General features: G+C 41.4%; 1 protein-coding gene across 6 annotated transcripts in view; it reads right to left on the bottom strand.

Moving 5' to 3' along the window:
• Positions 1–16255, bottom strand: part of PACSIN3 (protein kinase C and casein kinase substrate in neurons 3) — a 42070-nt gene extending 25815 nt beyond the window's left edge. The window contains exons 1-2 of one of the 6 annotated variants that reach the window (XM_054973001.1): positions 15228–15415; positions 14468–14546 (exon numbers count right to left, since the gene is read on the bottom strand). In XM_054973001.1, coding sequence (XP_054828976.1) covers positions 14468–14501 — 34 coding nt within the window. In that variant the 5' untranslated portion in view covers positions 14502–14546; positions 15228–15415. Of the gene's footprint in view, positions 1–14467; positions 14547–14944; positions 15044–15227; positions 15416–15940 lie in introns of those variants that run through there. The other 5 variants (XM_054972994.1, XM_054972995.1, XM_054972998.1 and 2 more) reach the window with 5 other exon arrangements.
• Between the last annotated feature and the right edge of the window lie 2797 nt (positions 16256–19052).

Here is a 19052-nt window from a genome sequence, read left to right as displayed (position 1 = left end):
AGGGAAGGGAAGGGGAAGGGTTCTTTACCCTGCCTCATTGTAATCAGTTCCTTTGCTTTGATGGTGGAAGGGTCATTGTTCACACTTCTGCCATTGTTGACTCAATTGCTTCCTCCAAGATGAAAATCCAAAACATGAAAAGCAGAGCCACCCAGAAGTGGCAAGCCTATAGGCCATCAGCTCTACACTCATCTATTTTGCAACTTTAGAGGCCTGTGCGGAAAAGCATCTCTTAGAATCGCATATGGAAGAGCACAAGGAGCGGAACCACCACCTATGAGAAACCTTGATGGCATTTCCCACAACATGGGAAGGAGCCCAGATGTACTCTCCACATTAAACAAAAATGCATCATCCATTCCTCAAAGAGAAACAACATCTAAGGGGTGCATTGAACCACTGAGAATTAAATTAGACTGACTATGAAAACCCTTTGAGCCAAGTTCTGAAAATCATGAAGTGCATCTTCTGAGAGAAGTATACACAGGTGCTAAGTGTGGCACAAGCAACTTTCCAATGTCCTTCAACACACTTGGGGTTAGATCCCATGAATGGAACAGATGCTCTGCCCCCTTCACCCTTCAAAGATTTTCCTGGGGTTTAGGGAACTATCAGTAGTGGGATGTTGGGCTAGAACAACAAAGCATGGTTAGAAAAAATACATCCTCCTCATAGATACTTGCATCATTTGCAGAAGAACTGGCACAAGAAATGGAAAGGATTGACTTCTGCTGATTTCCCCTTAAATGGCAGCCCTCTACACTTCATCCCAATCTGTACTTGAGTGTTCCCTGGTCATCAGAGGGAAAGACAACAGCTCTCCAGAAACTTGTTAAATTATCAGTTCACTGGATCCAACCACTAATGCACACCAGGAGGCCTAACACATACATACCACTTTCCAGTTGTATAATATCGGTGGCTGTATCTCCCACAACCATAACTGTTATTCCTCTGCAGGTCATGCTATTAAACACATAAGCATCCCTCTCTTTCCGAGGATGTACCTACCTTAGAGAAGAGCGGTTGCCTCCAGACATCTCCTTAGCTACCCAAGGGATGTCTCAACATTTTGCCACCGGGGGTGGGGGGAGGCTGTGTGTAATGCAAAACTGTTTGAAAGTGTCTTCTCTTAATTTCTCTCAAGTGCAATTTACGCATTTAGCAGTAGTAGTAACACTTTCCATAGACTTTACCACTTCAAACTGTATGTGTAGTCTGCTTGTTTGAAGGCCCTCCCATTAACAAATAACATGCATTCATAAAGATAGCTGGCTAGGCAATATTAAGACTAGACTATTCTCCCCAGCATTCAAGAAGGTTAGATGACCACTATCAGACCACGTAAAAAGATTTGGGATTCCTATGCTGCTTTTAGAGAAACAGTTTGGGGCAGTAGTAAAGAATGATTTTCTCCCCTCAAGTTTCATCTTATTTGAAAGGCATCTTCCCTTCTAGACTCAGCTCATAAAACCACACTGATCCATGCTACCATAACCTCTCAGCTAGATGACTGTAATGTGTACTACAGTGGGCTGCCTTTTAAGACTAGTTTCAGCTACTGCAAAACACAGAAGAGTGTTTGCTTGCAGGGTCATGACATTATGAGTATATTACATACGTGCTGAAACAGCTGCACCTGTTCACAATATGCTTCCGTGCCCAGTTCAAGTCACTGGTATGTATGTGTCTTGCCTCAAGTGGGAGGAAGTTCCCTCAGGCTAAGGAGCCTTCCTTCAGCATCAGCGGTTCTTCCATCTGAAGGCTTCAAACATTACTTAGTGGAGTGGTGGGATACAGGATACTGGTTCTTCCATGAGCAGGGATGCATGCACCTGAAGGGTATTCTCTCCTGCTATGAAGCCGTACACCAGCTCAGATAATCCTAACAGGCCCTCCTGTCTGTTCCTTTAGCTAGGCTGATTTGTTTGATATCTACAGGAAGTTGCTTTTCCTCTTCTTTGGTTCAATTTACCAGAGGATGTCCTTAAGGCACCTTCACTAATGGTATTTAGGAGGCCCTGCAAAACCTGATGTTGAAGCAACATAATCAGTTGCTGTTACACTCACACACACAGGAAAAAGCTACACTGGACAGAAAGTGATACGGTATAATTTTTAAAAAAGAAATGAGCAGTTACAAAGTTTAAAGGACTCTAAATGTGCACTCTTGGGGGATGCATGAAACCATGTTATTCCCCCCCCCAAAAAAAACTTGATCGTACCATTCTTATATCCTTCTAATACAGTGGACATGGAGAACAAATTGTGATACAATCCTTTTAAAGAGGAAGTTATGCTGTAAGTCCCTAAACTGTTCCACTGACAAACCCCCTTTGTTTTCAAAATTAGTTGTGCCAACATAATGCTTAAGACTTGGGCACATACTGTGGAAAGGTGCCTAAAGCTTCCTCCTAACAGAATTTACATTCATTTGTAATGGAAGAAAGGATCTTGCTACAGGAAGTCAGTCCCGAATGCATACCCCTTGGCAATACTGCTTCTATGAGATATCCTAATAACTGCAAAACAAGGTTTACGTTCATTAATACCCTGAGTATATTGAACAACACAATCATGTGTAGTCAGAGGGTGTATTTACTGTAGTAGCAACAATGACTTGTTTTGGTGGCTGAGCTCATAAATTCAAGAGCAAGGATCTCACCATTATTAGCTTCATACCACAATCCTTGCACAAAAATCTTCCAACTGCCACTGAGTTTCTCACCATGCAGTTGTATCAGCTAATTTACACCATGTATTTATTTACTTCATGTGTAACCTGCCTTTCTCCCCAATGGGGACCCAAAGCAGCTACATCGTTCTCCTCTTCTCCATTTTACTAGCATGTTTGTTCCTACTCACCCACAGAGCATACATTTCCACTTGGAGAATCACATCCTCATTTCAGAGGCAGAATACAGGCCTGCAATTTGCACTGTTCAATTCTTTTTTATTTGACAGTCTTATTAAGAATATTTCAGCTACAGCCTCTGTAGCCTGCTGTCATTCACATGATGATGGTTCTAGCATGGAATCACTGTTCATGAGCATGACAACTCTGCCCGGGGCTAGCAGTCCAGCCCCGCCCCCGACTTACCCTCACCGCCAGCTGGGGAGCAGTCTGGACCTTCAGGAGCCACCAAACAGACTGGAACCACCACCAAGACCACCCCGGCGACCAGCTGGAGGGTGGAGGGGGCCACTGCCATGGTGAGAATGGCCCTGGCCAGCATGAGGCTGAAGTGAAAGGGAAGCCACATACCCTGCTCCCACCCCAAACACAACTGTGGCAAGGAAGCCGATGGAGATGCCCAGGCGGTGTCTGGGTGGGATGGGCATGTGGAGACCAGCCAGCCCTGCCCTTCACTTAGGCTTTATAAGTCTGGGCGGGGCTAGGGGCAACCCTAGGGCGCACCCTGGGACAGGTCGAAGCCTGGGGAGGAGGCAGGAGCTCCACCAGGGAGGCCCTATAAAGGGATGGGTAATGGGGAAGGCCAGTGAGAAGTAGCTCAGAGAGGAGAGAGTAATAGGGTGATAGAGAGACAGAGTGAGTTAAAGCAGAGAAGTGGCCCAGCTAACTGACTGGGAAACCCAGCCAGCCCAGTAGAGGGAGAGAGGATACCAGGCTGCTGTAAACCCCCCTCCTTCCTCCAATTCTGAGGCCTACCCCGACCCTAACCTGACGTATGGGCCAACCTGGAAGGTGAACCCCCCTCAGGCCCCGACACCCCTGACATGGAACCTGACAAACTCCATTTAGATACTGACAACATACAGCAGATGTATGAAGAGCAGGCTCTGTGTGATTATTGCCAGAGTCTATGATTTAGCTGACCAGCAGTCTGCAGCAACTACTATATCCAAACCTAGACATCTGCAAACAACTCCAGCCAGCAAACCTAGTATTTGGGGGGATCCTCAGCAGCCAGAGAAGAAGATATACAATACAAATCTAGGAGGTAAGACAAAAATAGGAGGTAAATATAGACATACACATTCACTAAGGGATTTACTGCAGCACATCACCTGCCACTACACAGGGAATCACTTACTCTTTATCAAGAACATAGGTAACTCTTCCTCTAAGCTAAATATAGGCAGGGCTGGGTTGCAATGTTGCTTCACAACCCACATTGCCACACATGCACAGCAACAAGGCAATCACATACCAAAGTGAGCAATAAGAGTTCATGCATAAGTGATTTTCAGTTTTGAGTTGCTGCATTCCTCAAAGTCTGAACTTAACTATTTCTGAATATTCATCTGGACAATAATCACCTTTACGGCAGTCACTTTGCCAACCAGAGGCTACACAAACTGCGTATCATGCACTCAGTTATAACTTTTAAAAAAGTTATTGGAGGAGTTTAGACTTACAAATAAAAATATATTTAGTTGTATTGAGCTTCTCAGGTGAAACAGCATAGTCTGTTATTTTAAAAAGGCACTAAGAGTAAAGAAATGTTCATCTGAATGGAAAACATTACCAAAGTACACAGTAAACAAAGTACACAGTTCCAACCCAGAGGCTGGTATCCTATCTTAAGCTGGAAGAACCTCCTACAACTTAAGTGGCTCTCTGACTGAGAGTTTCAAAGTTTGCTTAATGGAGTGGTAGGATCCAGGCCAGTGTTACTGAACTTGTTAAAGCCAAGATAATTTTACTTACATTTTATGAGGAGATAAAGTTACAACAAGGCTAGAATGTACCCTAAATGGTGATAAACTACACTGCATAATGCTATTTTAGATTTCTCAATTTTAATGCAATGTTGTTTTGTTTATTTAAAATATTTATACCCCACTTTATCACCTTAGACTCAAGGGGGCTAACAAGCAACAAAAAGTTAGGACGTAAAAGAATGACCTGACCAATCCATTGACAAGATGAAAGCAGCACAAAGGATCAAAACACAGATAAACCTGTCAAAAATCATTTACCTTACACCCAATGCCCTCTGAAGTAAAACTTTACACATTTTCCTGAACGCCTCCACACCCATTCCGCAGGACTTTCCAGAGGACTGGACATAGCACAGAAAAAGCAAGTGACTCAGCATTGCCGTATCAGCAATTCTGAAAGAGGGCACCACAGGGAGATGGCAAGCTGAAGAACATAGCTGGAGTATGAAAGGATACTGGGAAGAGGCGGTTTCAGGAAGATTTTCTAGGAGGAAAGGGAATACCTTTAAATGTATTGTGTTGGCAATACACTGATTGAACCTTTATCAAAATAAAATCACCTTTCAACCTCTATTAGGGGCTGTAACCACTGGAAGTTTGATCCAGCAATTATTTCTGATCATACAGAGTATATGCACATGCAAATTTCTGCAGGACAGAGATAAAGGTTCCTGTGCTATAAAGTGCTTAGCTTTTAATATTAAATACATGAATATTAATAAATAAAGTTTATTAAATATTAATAGATGCAGAGGAGTTAGCCGTGTTAGTCTGTAGTAGCAAAATCAAAAAGAGTCCAGTAGCACCTTTAAGACTAACCAACTTTATTGTAGCATAAGCTTTCGAGAATCACAGTTCTCTTTGTCAGATGCATCCGACAAAGAAACCTGTGATTCTCGAAAGCTTATGCTACAATAAAGTTGGTTAGTCTTTTTTTTTTTTTTGAAAAATTTTTATTGGGTTAGAATCCATTATTTCCACATTTACATTCAATTTTCCCCAATTTTTTCATCTCTAACCCCCTCCCTTTCCCCCCCCTTTTTGTTGACTTCCAACAGCTTTCCAACCCTTTGTCCCCTTTCCCTTACTTTTATTAGCTTCCTCTATCTAAAACAAATATATATTCTCCATTATTCTAAGCAGTACATCCTTAACTATTTTTAACATTATATGCCCAAACTGTAAGCCTTTGTTTCCATCTTAGATAAACAATTTATCCCAATTTTTCAATTTCAGGTATTTCTATATATCATAAACCATATAAATCATACGTTCGTTTATATCAAACAATTTGACTTATTCTCTATATATATTACTCATTCTATCTTTTTATAATAGTTCTATATATCTCTCCTCACGTAGTCAATCAATTTGACCCATCTATATCTTCAGACATTCAGTTTGGTACAAAACTTGTCAGAAAAAAAAGAAAATATTGTTAGTTAATCGCTCCTTATATTTAGTCCTTATAATTAATTATTTTCTCTATGTTCTGTTTGTTAACCTATATATATCTATATATATGTCAATCTAGTAATCTGACTGCTTATTAATTCACATTTATCTCTTCTCCCCCCGGTAAAGTCTCCCCCCTCTACTTCAATACTTCAGTAGTTCTCAAACTGCCACAGTTTTCCTCCCACCTCCCATTTCTTCTCCAGGTATTGTTTCAGCTTCTCCCAGTCTGTGTTGAACTGCCCTGAGTCCAGATCTCTCAATTTTCTTGTCATCTTGTCCATTTCAGCCATATACAGCAATTTGTAAGTCCAATCTTCAATAGTTGGCACTTCTTGTACTTTCCATTTTTGCGCATACAAAAGTCTAGCTGCTGCTGTCATATAAAATATCAACGTCCTGTGTTGGGCTGAAATTCCCTCCATTCCCAAGTTCAGTAGCAGGAGTTCTGGGTTCTTATTAATTTGAAATTGTAAAATTTCACTCATTTCTCTTATTATTTCCCCCCAGTACTTCCTGGCTACCTCACACGACCACCACATATGATAGAGGGAGCCCTCATGCTTCTTACATTTCCAGCATTTATTAGAAGTATTCAAATTCCCTAGCGCAATCTTCTTTGGTGTCATGTACCAACGATAGATCATTTTATAAATGTTCTCTTTGATATTAATACATGTCGTTGTCTTCATTGTAGTTTTCCACAAGTATTCCCATGCCTCCATTGTTATTTCTTTATTAAAGTTTATAGCCCATTTCACCATTTGTATTTTAACTATCTCATCCTCGGTATACCACTTCAACAGTACTTGGTATACCTTGGATATTCTTTTCTTATCTTCTTTAAGAAGGGTCTGCTCTAGTTCCGAATTCTCTATTCGTATACCTCCCTTTACAGAGTCCGAATTATATAAGTCTCTGATCTGTCTATACTGGAACCAATCGTAGTTAGGTGATAGTTCCTCTTGTGTCTTTATTCTAAGTTTGGATGCTTCAGTTTTAGTTATTTCTTTATACGTTAAACATTGTTGTTCATTATCAACAGCTCTCGGGTCTATCACCTCATATGGAACCACCCACAAAGGGGTTCCTTCTTGTAGATAAATTCTGTACTTCTTCCAGATTATGTATAGACTTCTCCGAACAAAGTGATGCAGGAACATCGAGTTGACCTTTACTTTGTCATGCCATAAATATGCATGCCATCCAAATATTTTTTTATATCCCTCTAGGGCTAATAGTTTCTTGTTCTTTAATGTCATCCATTCTTTCAACCAAACTAGGCAGATTGCATCATGATAAAGTCTCAGATTGGGCAGTTGCATTCCGCCTCTTTCCTTTGCATCTTGTAAAACTTTCACTTTCACTCGAGGCTTCTTGCCTGCCCAAACAAAATCTGATATTTTCCTCTGCCATTTTTCAAATTGTTTGGAGTCTCTGATGATTGGTATTGTCTGTAGCAAAAACATTACTCTTGGTAACACATTCATCTTAACTGCTGCAATCCTGCCCAACCATGACAAATTCAATCTATTCCATTTAATCAAGTCTCTCTCTATCTGAGTCCATAGTTTTTCATAATTGTTTTTGAATAGATCTATGTTCTTTGCAGTTAATTCGACTCCCAAATATTTCACTTTACTTGTTACTTCACAATCCGTTGTTTCCATTAACAATTGTTGTTTCTGCTTAGTCATATTTTTGCATAATATCTTTGACTTCTTTTTGTTAATGAAGAAACCTGCCAAGTCTCCAAACTCCTTGATCTTATCTATCACTCTTGGCATGTTCTCCAATGGGTCCTCTACAATTAACATTATGTCATCCGCAAATGCTCTGACCTTATATGAATAGTCCTTTATTTTTATTCCACGAATTTCATCATCTTGACGTATTTGTATCATCAGAATCTCCAATACTAAAATGAACAACAATGGAGATAACGGGCAACCTTGTCTTGTTCCTTTACTTATCGTCAATTTCTTGGTCAATTCATCATTCACCACAATTGCTGCAGTCTGGTCTCTATAAATTTCCTTAATTGCTCTGATGAATCTTTCTCCCAATTGTAGCTTTTCCATAGTGGCAAACATAAAGTCCCAGTTTAAATTGTCAAACGCTTTTTCAGCGTCAACAAAGAAGAAACCAACCTCTTTGTCACAACGCTTGTCATAATATTCAATAGCATTGATCACTGTCCTTAAGTTGTCTCTTATTTGTCTGTCTGGCAAAAAGCCTGCTTGTTCCTCCTCTATGACTTCCGAGAGCCACCCCTTCAATCTCTCCGCCAATATCTTCGCAAAAATTTTATAGTCATTGTTGAGTAGCGATATAGGTCTATAATTTTTCACATTAGTCAGGTCTTGGCCCTCTTTTGGGATCAATGATATATTCGCTTCACTCCAAGTTTCTGGAATCCTTTGATCCCTTAAAACCCCATTCATCACCTCTTTTAGGAATGGTGCCAGTTCATTAGCCATTGTCTTATAGAATTTAGCCGTAAGTCCATCTGGCCCTGGCGCCTTTCCTAGATTTGCAGATTGTATTGCCTTACTTATTTCCTCGTCAGTTACTTCACTATTCAACTTATTTCTCCAAGCTTCCGAGATTTCTGGAAGTTTGGTTTTCTCCAAATATGACGCTATTGATTCTTTGTTTACTTCTTTTTTATTATACAGCTTAGCGTAAAATTTATAAAAGGCTCTACTAATGGTAGCCTGCTCCAAATACGTTTTGTTATCTTCGCAAATTTTATTTATTATCTTCTTTTCCCTTTTCTTCTTCAATTGCCATGCCAGGTACTTCCCAGGTTTATTAGCACCCTCAAACGCTTTTTGATTCAGTCTTTTGAGATTCCACTCCAATTCTTTATTGCTCATTGCTGTTAGCTGTTCTTGAAGTATTTTAATTTCCTGGTATACCTTCTTTTTCCCTGGTCTCTTTTTTAGCTGTATTTCTTTGGCTTTTATTTTCTCCTCAATCTCTTGTCTTTTCTCCTCTTTCTTCTTTCTTGCTCTACCATTTAAGTCCATTAGTATGCCCCTTACAACCGCCTTGTAAGCATCCCAAACTTTATTGGTTGGTACTTCTTTATTCACGTTGTATTGTATAAAAAACTTTGTCTCTCTTCTCAGTATTTCCATATTCTCTCTTTCCTGTAACAAGTCCTCATTTATTCTCCATGCTTTCCTTTTTCTCTTTTTTCCAAATTTCCACATAATTGGGTTGTGATCTGAGCCTACCATAGGCATTATTTCTACCTCCTTAGTCCATAATGCTAAGTCTTTTGAGGCCCAGATCATATCAATTCTTGATAATGTAGAATGCCTTGCAGAATAAAAAGTAAACTGTCTGCTTTTAGGATATTCTCTCCTCCATACATCTTCAAGAGTCTCTTGTTGAATCAACTCAAAAAAAAGCTTTGGTAATAGTCCTCTTTTCTTTTGTGCCGTTGTAGTCTTTTTGTCTAGTTCCAAGTCTGTCACTCCATTGAAGTCTCCAGCAAGAATTATCTGGTCGTATGCAAGATCGTCTAAATGCTTCCTTAAATCCTCAAAGAAGCTTTCTTTTGCACCGTTAGGTGCATAAAGTCCGACTACCAACACTCTCTTTAAATTCCAAATACATTCCACTGCTACAAATCTAGCTTCCACATCTCTCATAACAAATTTTGGCTGTAGCTCCTCTTTTATGTACAACACCACTCCTCTTTTTTTCTTGTTGGAGGCCGCTACATATTCTTTGCCCAATTTTCCAGATTTTAAATATTTTACATCCTGCTTTCTGATATGGGTCTCTTGCAAACAAACAATGTCACATTTTTGTTTTAGTAGCCAGTGAAAAGTATTTTTCCTCTTATTCGGTGAGTTTAGTTAGTCTTGGTTGGTTAGTCTTAAAGGTGCTACTGGACCCTTTTTGATTTAAATATTAATACATATTAAGTATGTTATTGTCAAGCTTAAAGATAGCTATGAAAATATGAAGACACCAGGACTGCAAAGAACAAATAAGGCTGGGTGAAAACAAATTCCATATGTATTGAAGTATATTTTATAAAGTTTGTGGTTAAAAGTATACATATGAATTAGAAGTCCCTAGTGTAAAGCTCACCAGAGTCATGAACTTCCTCAAGGCCTTAGTAAGCAATTATTTCAGATTTGTGTGCACCCTAATTTATCTGTAATTTGGGAGAAATAATGGCACACCAAGAGGTACCTTAAAACAAAAGGGAGTCCCATGACACCATAAAAATCGATAGATTTTACTGTTCCTGTTTCAAAATCAGAGCGCCAACATGCTCCAAAGCACACAGATTTTTAATCAGTCAAGTGATTTACCGAAGAGGTATATTACAAGGATTTACACAAGTAATGTGCTTGATGGAAGTGACTAGAAATTTAACATATCCAATTGGACTCTCAATACTAGCCTTATGGGAGCTAGCCCTGAATACTAGCCCTATAGAGGCTGGCAAGTGGCATTCCCATTTCTACGTAACCTGCTTAAGATATTTTACCAAGTCTGTATTTACCTAAAGCTTCTATTTCAAACCTTGTGGTACATAGCTCTTGTCTTAACTTGTGATAAAGCTAGGTATGCAGAAGGTTGCCAAAATCTTACAAAGAAATTGTTAATACGCTTGGGTAGCTCATCTGCATTTCTATGATGGATTAAAAGTAAAAGCGTTACTAAATTCATGAAGATATAAAACACTTTTAAAAAGACTATCCCCTATTTTAAAACATGCCCTATGTAGACGCTTTAATAATTTTCCTGTCAATGAACTAAATGAATCCTATACTAGCCCGTTAATAGTTCAACACAGCTTGGCAGTATTGGCCCTATAATGGGCTAAGTAATCCAGGAGGTATTGTGCAATTAATGCTGAACAAAATCACACCTCCTCCACAAGTTGACCCAGATGTGGGTCAGTCAGCCAGCATTCTTACCTCTTCTTGCCTCCTACCTGAAGCATTACTTATTAATATCCATATAATGTCAGTGTAAAAGTTTGGGTTTTTAAAGAACAATAACGAAGGCCACTGACAGCCCAAACTAAACTCCTAACAGATGTTTGTCTGACTGTGTAATGACACTGGAATCACATACCAACAAGATCTTCAGAAGCGCTGTGCATGTCCAAGGAGCTAGTCTAACATTTGATAAAGCACCATTTGAACATGTGATCTCTGCCAACTTTTGAAAACACACTTTTAAAGATTTATTAAAATTGAATAGGTCTGCTTGATGCCCAGATAAAACGGTTTTGTGGGCTGGGCTGTGCCAATAAATCACTAGTTGGCCCCCTTGCTTTAGGAGGAAGAACACTTGGGAAGCAACTTGCTTTGCCATTAAAGCAAAAAAAGTTTGTGCTATTCTTTTTTTAATTAAACAGTTTTATTGTAATCAAATACATAAGATACAGATTGTAGTTTGTCATTTACAGAAAATTTTAGATTTGTGCTATTCTTGATCGAGTTTCTCTAGCTAAATCTACATTTGGTACTCTTGATTCTTCTACCCCAAAAGATAAAGCATTTTAGAGAATTTGATGTTTTGGTAGTTTTTATTGCACAAGATAATGGTGTCCTAGTACTAACACCTTAGAAAAATAGAAACTCAGTTTATTAGGATGTTGCTCATGTGAAGTTTTACTAGTGTTCTGTGACAGATTATATTCTACCTCTAGGCATTAAGAGTTACTGTTTTTACTTTAAGACTCACTACTGCATCCTTTAATCCAGCCATACTTCTGTTACATGAGATCTTTACCCCCCCCTCCATATTTTTTTTTGTTTAAATCTATCACAGAGGACTAGGCAGGTTACCCCTACAATTTATCAGAAAATTGGAAATCATGCAATAACTGCCTTAGCTAGGATTTGGGAGTATGTCATTATGTGGCTAGCACATGAATGGCGGCCTAAGAAAATACAAGACAATTATGTCTATAATGTCTCTAGAGCTCTTTAACCCCTCTCACTCTCATTATCTGCAAATTATCCCCATTATCTCCTGTATCAGGTGTATTTCTTCAACTGACTAGGCTGCACATGAAGTTCGCATATGATAAGAAATGAATATAGATGAACAGGCTAAACAGTTATTTCCCTTGTCAGGAGGTGGTTGATGGTAGAGAAATCTGGCTACAAAGGTTAATTCAGCTTGCCTATAAGATTTACAAAAGGAATACTGCTAGGGTGGTCTACTGACAGCAGACATAGTTATAAAATTGATTGATTAAAGTAGTGCCCTGGAGTCTCACATCCATCCAAATGCTGGTCTAGAAGATCCAATCTTGGGTAGGACTACAAGAACCTAATTTCAGATAGTTTAGTAAGCGAAAAATTACCAGGTTCCCAAAGGCAATAATTTGTTTATTTTTTAAAGTACATTTGTTCCATTTTCCAGATAATTGGTTTAAATTTAGTTTAATTACTGTAAGAATTACAGTTAAGGCATGAGAAACACTCTAGGCTTAGGGCAAGAGCTGCTATTTCCCCCCTGGAATTAAATGTCAAGAAATAGAGGCACAGAGGTACTAAATGCATCATAGAGCAGCTGGACATGGACAAATGGAAGATTGCTCAATTTGGCTTTAGGAGTAGCAGGCCTGCCTAGACAGAGGAAGCTGAGGGGATATAAGCCACGTGTATTTTGTACTCAGGAAGACAGTTTCAAAGAATAAGAAATCAGCATTTGAAGTGACTTACAGTGGCCGTCCAATCCATATATCCGTGGTGACGTATATAATCAGACATATTTTCCTAATCAGAGGTTGTGATATGTGAGGCAATGTTTTGGGACATCAGTGATAACTGCTGAAGAAACCTGAGGCAAAAAACGCTCCCCTGAACCATAATAGATCTAATTGTGCAATGCATTAGAAAGAATTCCACTTGTGCTCCACCCAGAGATTAATTCACACCTAGAAACAGGAAGTTCCATCCAGCAGCTATTCTTTTACTCTCTAAAGCATAGCTTGCAAATGTTTCATTTATTGGGGAGGGGGAGACTAGCCAAAGGAACACATGCTGGTTTCCAAGCAAGATTTTAATTCCTAAAAAAAATAAGGAGCTCTCTTAGATGTATGTAACCACTTTGACAGAAGGGGGGGGTCCTTATATTTCTTCATTCACATTTTATATGTGTCAACATTACAATGAAAGCGGGCTTCTGGGAATTTGGGAAGGCATCTGAAGAAATTCAGAAGTGCATATTTGAAGCAGTTTGTGGCTTTCTTCCCTCCACCCTCTGACCAGCCCTTCAAAGATTCAGATCTTATTAAATGCAACAAGTAAGGAAAACATAGCTGGCACAAAAAGCTGCGTAACTGGTTGATAGGTTTGTACAGTCTGCAAACTCCTATGACATTTCCTTTGAGGAGCTTTTGACCTCTTCTGCAACTAGGTAAGGGCAAGCCACAGATGGTCTTTTCTCTCCAGATATATTAGAAATCTATCATTATGAACCCTATACAAGAACCCCAATGAAACATATTAATTTCTTTCCTTCATTAACAGGGTCACCAAAATATACGGAGCCAGATAATCATGAAAATCCAATTAAAATGTCACTCAATCAGACATTTACTCTACTCAGGTTCATCAAACTGATCAAGACAACAACAGATTCTGTAAATCCCATTCTCTCTTTCTCAACATCAGAGGCACAAGGCTTGCTGCTTTGATTTTCCAAGTGAAATACAGTTAGAAATCGTTTCCACCTATACCTTCCCTCCTCTGACAGAAAAGTAGGGGAGGCATCTTATATTTCTTCATTCACAAGACTGCCTCTTTCTGTTTACGGTACCCACCTTGATCCTTGAGAATACATGGGCTAGAAGCCTATATCCAATTGTGAGGATGCAGCGATTCAAAAAAGCACTCTTCCTCACCCACAAATTTGACAGAATATGAAATATTATGTTGTCTCAAAACTATCTTTGGCTTGCCCATTTTTTAACAATCAGATAACCTGAAGATACTATTTAGCCCCCCTCCTGATTAGCTAGCAAAATGAAATGTCTTTAATTAGAAGTTACAGGACACCATAACTAGGGATAAAACATTCAAGGGAGATTATTTCCTAGCACCAAGATAGTATCTTGCCCCAATGTCCCTGAAAGTGGGAGGGCACTAGCTGCTATTCCCTTTAACAGAGACACTGCAAAACTCTACTGTAGGCCCCCTGGCTCAAGTTTCAGTGTGGGAAGCAGTTCACCACACAGCCTTTACAAAAGGCGTTCTGTAGCCTTATGTCTCCCCCGCCCCCGTACTCATGCACCAGTTCGACCAGTTTGCTCCACAGTAGAGGGATTTCTCACCTCCTGAAGGCCTCCCCTTCGCAGACAAGGGCATGCAGGGGACACAAGTAGGGCAAGTTCCTGGGGAGGCGGCATAAAACTGTTCCAAACAAATAAATACGTATTAAGGCCGAGGGGCATCACAGACTGGACTGCAGGTGAGGTGAGTCATTAACTTGCGGGACTCAAACCGGCCCGCGCGCCCAGCTCCGGCCCACCAAGCAGAGTCAGAGCATCCCCTCCCCCACGCACCCCGAGGTGGGTGTGGCCATTTCCCCGAGAACAGCTGTTGCCACTTGCCCACACGCCCCAGCGAAAGGAATGCCAGCAAACAGCAACGTGGGAGTCCAAGATCGCGGTTGCACTGACGTATTTCCCTCGGCCCGGAGGCGATCCGAGAGGCAGCCGGGCATGCTCCTGACGAGCAAGTTGACAGAGAGACCCAGTTCCGGCTTCTGCCTCCTCAATTATCCCCCAGCCGTCCCATGTAGTCGTTACCTTCTCGAAGCTGCAGCTGCCGGCCCGAGGGACACAATCGCGCTCTGTCTCCTCGCGAGGGCTTTTGCAAACGCGCAACAGCCCCGGCTCAGAGCTAAGCCTGAAATGAACGAGGTGCCGGAGCGCTTGCTGGGGAACCGGTCCAAGGAACAGCGCACAGGAAACACGCCCTCCCCTCCCGCTTCCCTCCGAAGCGAACGAATCCCTTTGCCCTCTCCCCGCAAGATCCCTTCTTAGAGGCGCAGCGGCAAGGCCCGAGAGGAAGGCTTACTAAGAAACTTACCCCCTCCAACTCGCGGCTCTCAAGGCTCAGCGCTTCGCCGGAGCAACAGGCTGCCTCCTGCTCTCCCGGCCTCTCACGTCTCCCCCTCCCCTTTCTGTTGCCCCTCCCCCTATTCCAAGCTTCTGGGGCCCGCCCGCCCCTCAGCCAGTGGGCGGCCCTGGCAGCCCCCCGAAGGTAGCCGAGGGGCTGCGGGTAGACTGCAAGTAAAGGAGGTCTGGGCGAAGCCCGAGTGCCAAGGGATCTTATGCCCTCCGGAGGGAGGGACGGCGCTTCTGATCCAATTAGTTCTCTGGGGATAAAGCGAGGCCCTGCCCAGCAATAGAAGGGGAGGCTGAGCCAGCCACACCGAAGAGGAGGGATATTAGCATAGCCACAGCCAAGGCTCGCACCCGTAACCCACTTTCGATGCCAAGATTCCGAACCGGAAAGGGGCCAAATGCGGCGTTTCTCTGCCCATACACTGAGTGCGGGCTCTCTCCCCCCCTCCCCCCAAATCTAGGAATAAGGCGCCGACGAGGTTGTAAAACAATCAAGCCCGGCACCTATCAGAAGTTTACCGCTGACCACAACTGTTTTTTTAGGGAGCAAACACTCGACAAAGAGAACAGGGCATCCGGCTGGCAGGCATTAAGCAACTTCGTCCGTAATGGGACAAAGGGGCAGCGCGCCCAACCTTGGGACAGAATATTCGAGGGACTCGTCTCTTTCCTTACCGGAGAAGGGGGTGGTGGTGATTCGGCACGGCGTTCTCCGAGTCTCAAAACTAAAAGACGAACGAGAGTGAGGAAGAATCTGGCTGGCAGCTCGCTCTTGGAACAGCCGAGTCACCTTTTCGGCCTCTCTGTTGCCCACGCACTCCAGCCCATTGCCTGATTCGCAGGCGCAAAGAACCAAGATGTTGGGCTGAAGAGGAGAAGCCAGAGGTGCTGCTGTACATGTCCCCAGGATGCAGTACCTCTGCTGCTCTTGTTTCCAAAGCTGCTTACTTTGTGTAGGAAGAAGCTGTCATTTGATAGGCCTGGCTTCTAAAGATCGGGCCACTTTTTACAGACATTCGATGCCTTCAACCAGAGCTATATTCTCTTAGCTCAGCTCTTAGAGGAGGAGCAAAATATGCAAGTTTTAAGCAAGAGTCAGAGAGGGGACCCATTTGGATCAGGTGTGCAGAGCTGGTGGATTCTTCAGCCCGCCTGCATTTTCCCTAAAGAACCCCTGCTGCTGTAGCCAGGGAAGCCAGGGAGAAGTAGAGACAGGTACAATGGGGATGAGTCAAACTCCACATTCCTCCAACCAAAGTTTAACTAGGACTCAGTCTATAAAACAAGCTTCACATTGTCCGCATACACAGAAATTGGTGTTTATCTCTGCTAACCTTGGACTTTCTTTAGTAGACATAGGGCAGGTTTGGATTTTATTTTAGGTGACAGTTTAGTTTTGAAACCGGAGGTCATATCCTAAATACACATTTCTTACTCCCAGATTGGTGAAGGCTAATGGAATATCATGCTGCACACATCTTGTTGGGGGAAAGCCCCCCCCTTTCATGTAAACAGCAGGACGCCAGTGACAATTTGGGACATTAGGCTTTCAGCATGCAGCCGGACACAAAAGCCCAGTCTTGCTTTGGAATAAACATAAACAGTTCCTCTTGAATTCACTGGACCTTACTCCTACCTGTATGGATGCTATCTATGCAACAGCCTTCTCCGTTTTCATTTCAGAACAATCCTGTGGAGCAGGTTCACAACAGAATGACTGGCCTAGGCCAGGGTCATACAGATAACTTCATGACAAAGTGGGATTGTATCCCAGGCGACACTACATTGCATTTATTCTCAGACAAGTATACAGTCTACAGCATATCAGAGTAAACTTCTTTTTATAAACTTGTGTCTTTGAAACACAGTTGCAACAACATCAAGAATCAGATGTGGCAAAGCCTGCTGGATGCGAGGGCACCCAAAGACCATTCCAGGGTGGGCTGCTGCTGCTCTCTCCCAGGATGCCCTTGCATGGGGGGTGGGGAGGGGGGGCTTGTGCCTGGAAGAAGGATTTGCGTCTTCAGCAGCTCATTCAAAGTGCACACCCTGAGCCTCAGCTGTTTCTTTACAGTAGGTCCTTCCCGCTTTCTCCTTTCCCTTCCCCTTTGCTTTCTTCTTTCATCATTCCGTCCCATCCCTCCAAGAAAACTTGCGTGACCCTCATCTTGTTTGTCCGGCTCTAAGTTGCCCTGTGCTGCTACCACTGCCGCTAGCACACAGCTGTGAGCCAGGCGCAGCAGGTGGCCAGGGTGGTGCGGGGCAACTGAGCAGTCTGGGTGTGTGTGCGTGTGCATGTGCGTGCACAGGGGCGTCATCAGCCCTGAAGCTTCCCCCGGCCTCAGGCTCCAGAAACTCTGGCACCGGCCCTGTTTGGGATACCAATATAAGTAAAACGTGCTCCTTCAATGGGTTGCAGCGATGAGGTGAATCAGGAACTTCAACATGCTGCTGGTGAGAATATATATACAAAACACTTTTGGAACAGTAAAATCAAAATAATAGAATTTACTGTGTGGCACCCAAAACCACAGGGTACATTTATCTGAATCCCTGGTCTGATTTACCAATTTCAAAAATTAGAATATCCAGCTGTATATAATGTAAATATTTTGTAATAAATGCAGGTCATCTTGTAGGCACGTCTATAAATGCTTGGTTCAGGGGATAGGAATTCCAATTCCAATTGATTAAGCCTGTTTAATGTTTATTATATGTTAACTTGTTTGTAAAAAATTTTAATAACCTTTTGAATAAAATATAAATTTAAAAAGGGACTAATAGAATTAAAATATGAATAATAGAAGGGTGTCAGTTCTTTTTCATGAACTAATGTCAGTATTACCTTTTCAGGACATAATTCTTTACCTGAAATAAGAACTTGAACAGATTGTAAATAGTATTTTCCTCTTTATCAAATACTCTTACCTATATCTCTTATTCTGAGTTTTACCAAACAGACTGGCCAAGTTGCTTTGGCTGCAATCCTAAACACACTTTCAAGTGAGTAAACCCCAGTGGGTTCAATTTTTATTTTTATTTTACTTCTTATTTTTGAAGGTTTTGTTTTTATACAAGCTTTCAACAGAACATTCAAATTCAACAGTACATTTTCTAAATGAAACATTAATAAATAATATACAACAATCAACTTTTTATTTTTTATCTCTACAGTATTTATAGTTTGCCTTATTCATTGAGACTTATACATAGTATAAGTCAATACAATAAACATATCTATAGGTCTTGCTTCCTGGTAAAAATTCTTAGATCTATGCCGCCTGACAAGAATCTACTAAAAACAGTCTATCATATACGAAGTCTGTACTGGATTTACCTGGTATTACAGGCTAACGTGGCTACTAATCTAAAATGGCCTAATCTATCAGACAAAGTGAATTTTATTACTTAGGTAGGTTACCCAGGGCTGCCAAAAGCCCCAGGTAGATTCCTTGTGGGGCTTCCTCATACCACTCAAACCCAACCTAAATATCTTATTTTTAAAAATTGCACTTCTCTTCCAGCTCCATAGGCCATCATAGTGACAGGTCCTTAGGAATGTTGTCCTTTTAGTTTCCCCTACATTTCAGAAGCCTTGACTTTACCTTCCTGTCCCCAAGCAGAGAATCAAAAACCATGAAATTGTAAAACCATATCCTGAAACACAAAGACACTTGTGCAAATCCTATTCAAATGTATTTTAAAGAGTATAAACTGTGCTCTAGAAAAGACTATAAGGACATCACATTCCCTCTCCAAAAATAATTTTATTTATTTATTTAAAGTA

The sequence above is a fragment of the Eublepharis macularius genome, chromosome 2 (genome assembly GCF_028583425.1).
Source record: "Eublepharis macularius isolate TG4126 chromosome 2, MPM_Emac_v1.0, whole genome shotgun sequence".
Lineage (NCBI taxonomy): Eukaryota > Metazoa > Chordata > Lepidosauria > Squamata > Eublepharidae > Eublepharis > Eublepharis macularius.
The sequence above is the reverse complement of the archived record's forward strand: the minus strand, read 5'-3'. Positions and strand labels throughout refer to the sequence as shown.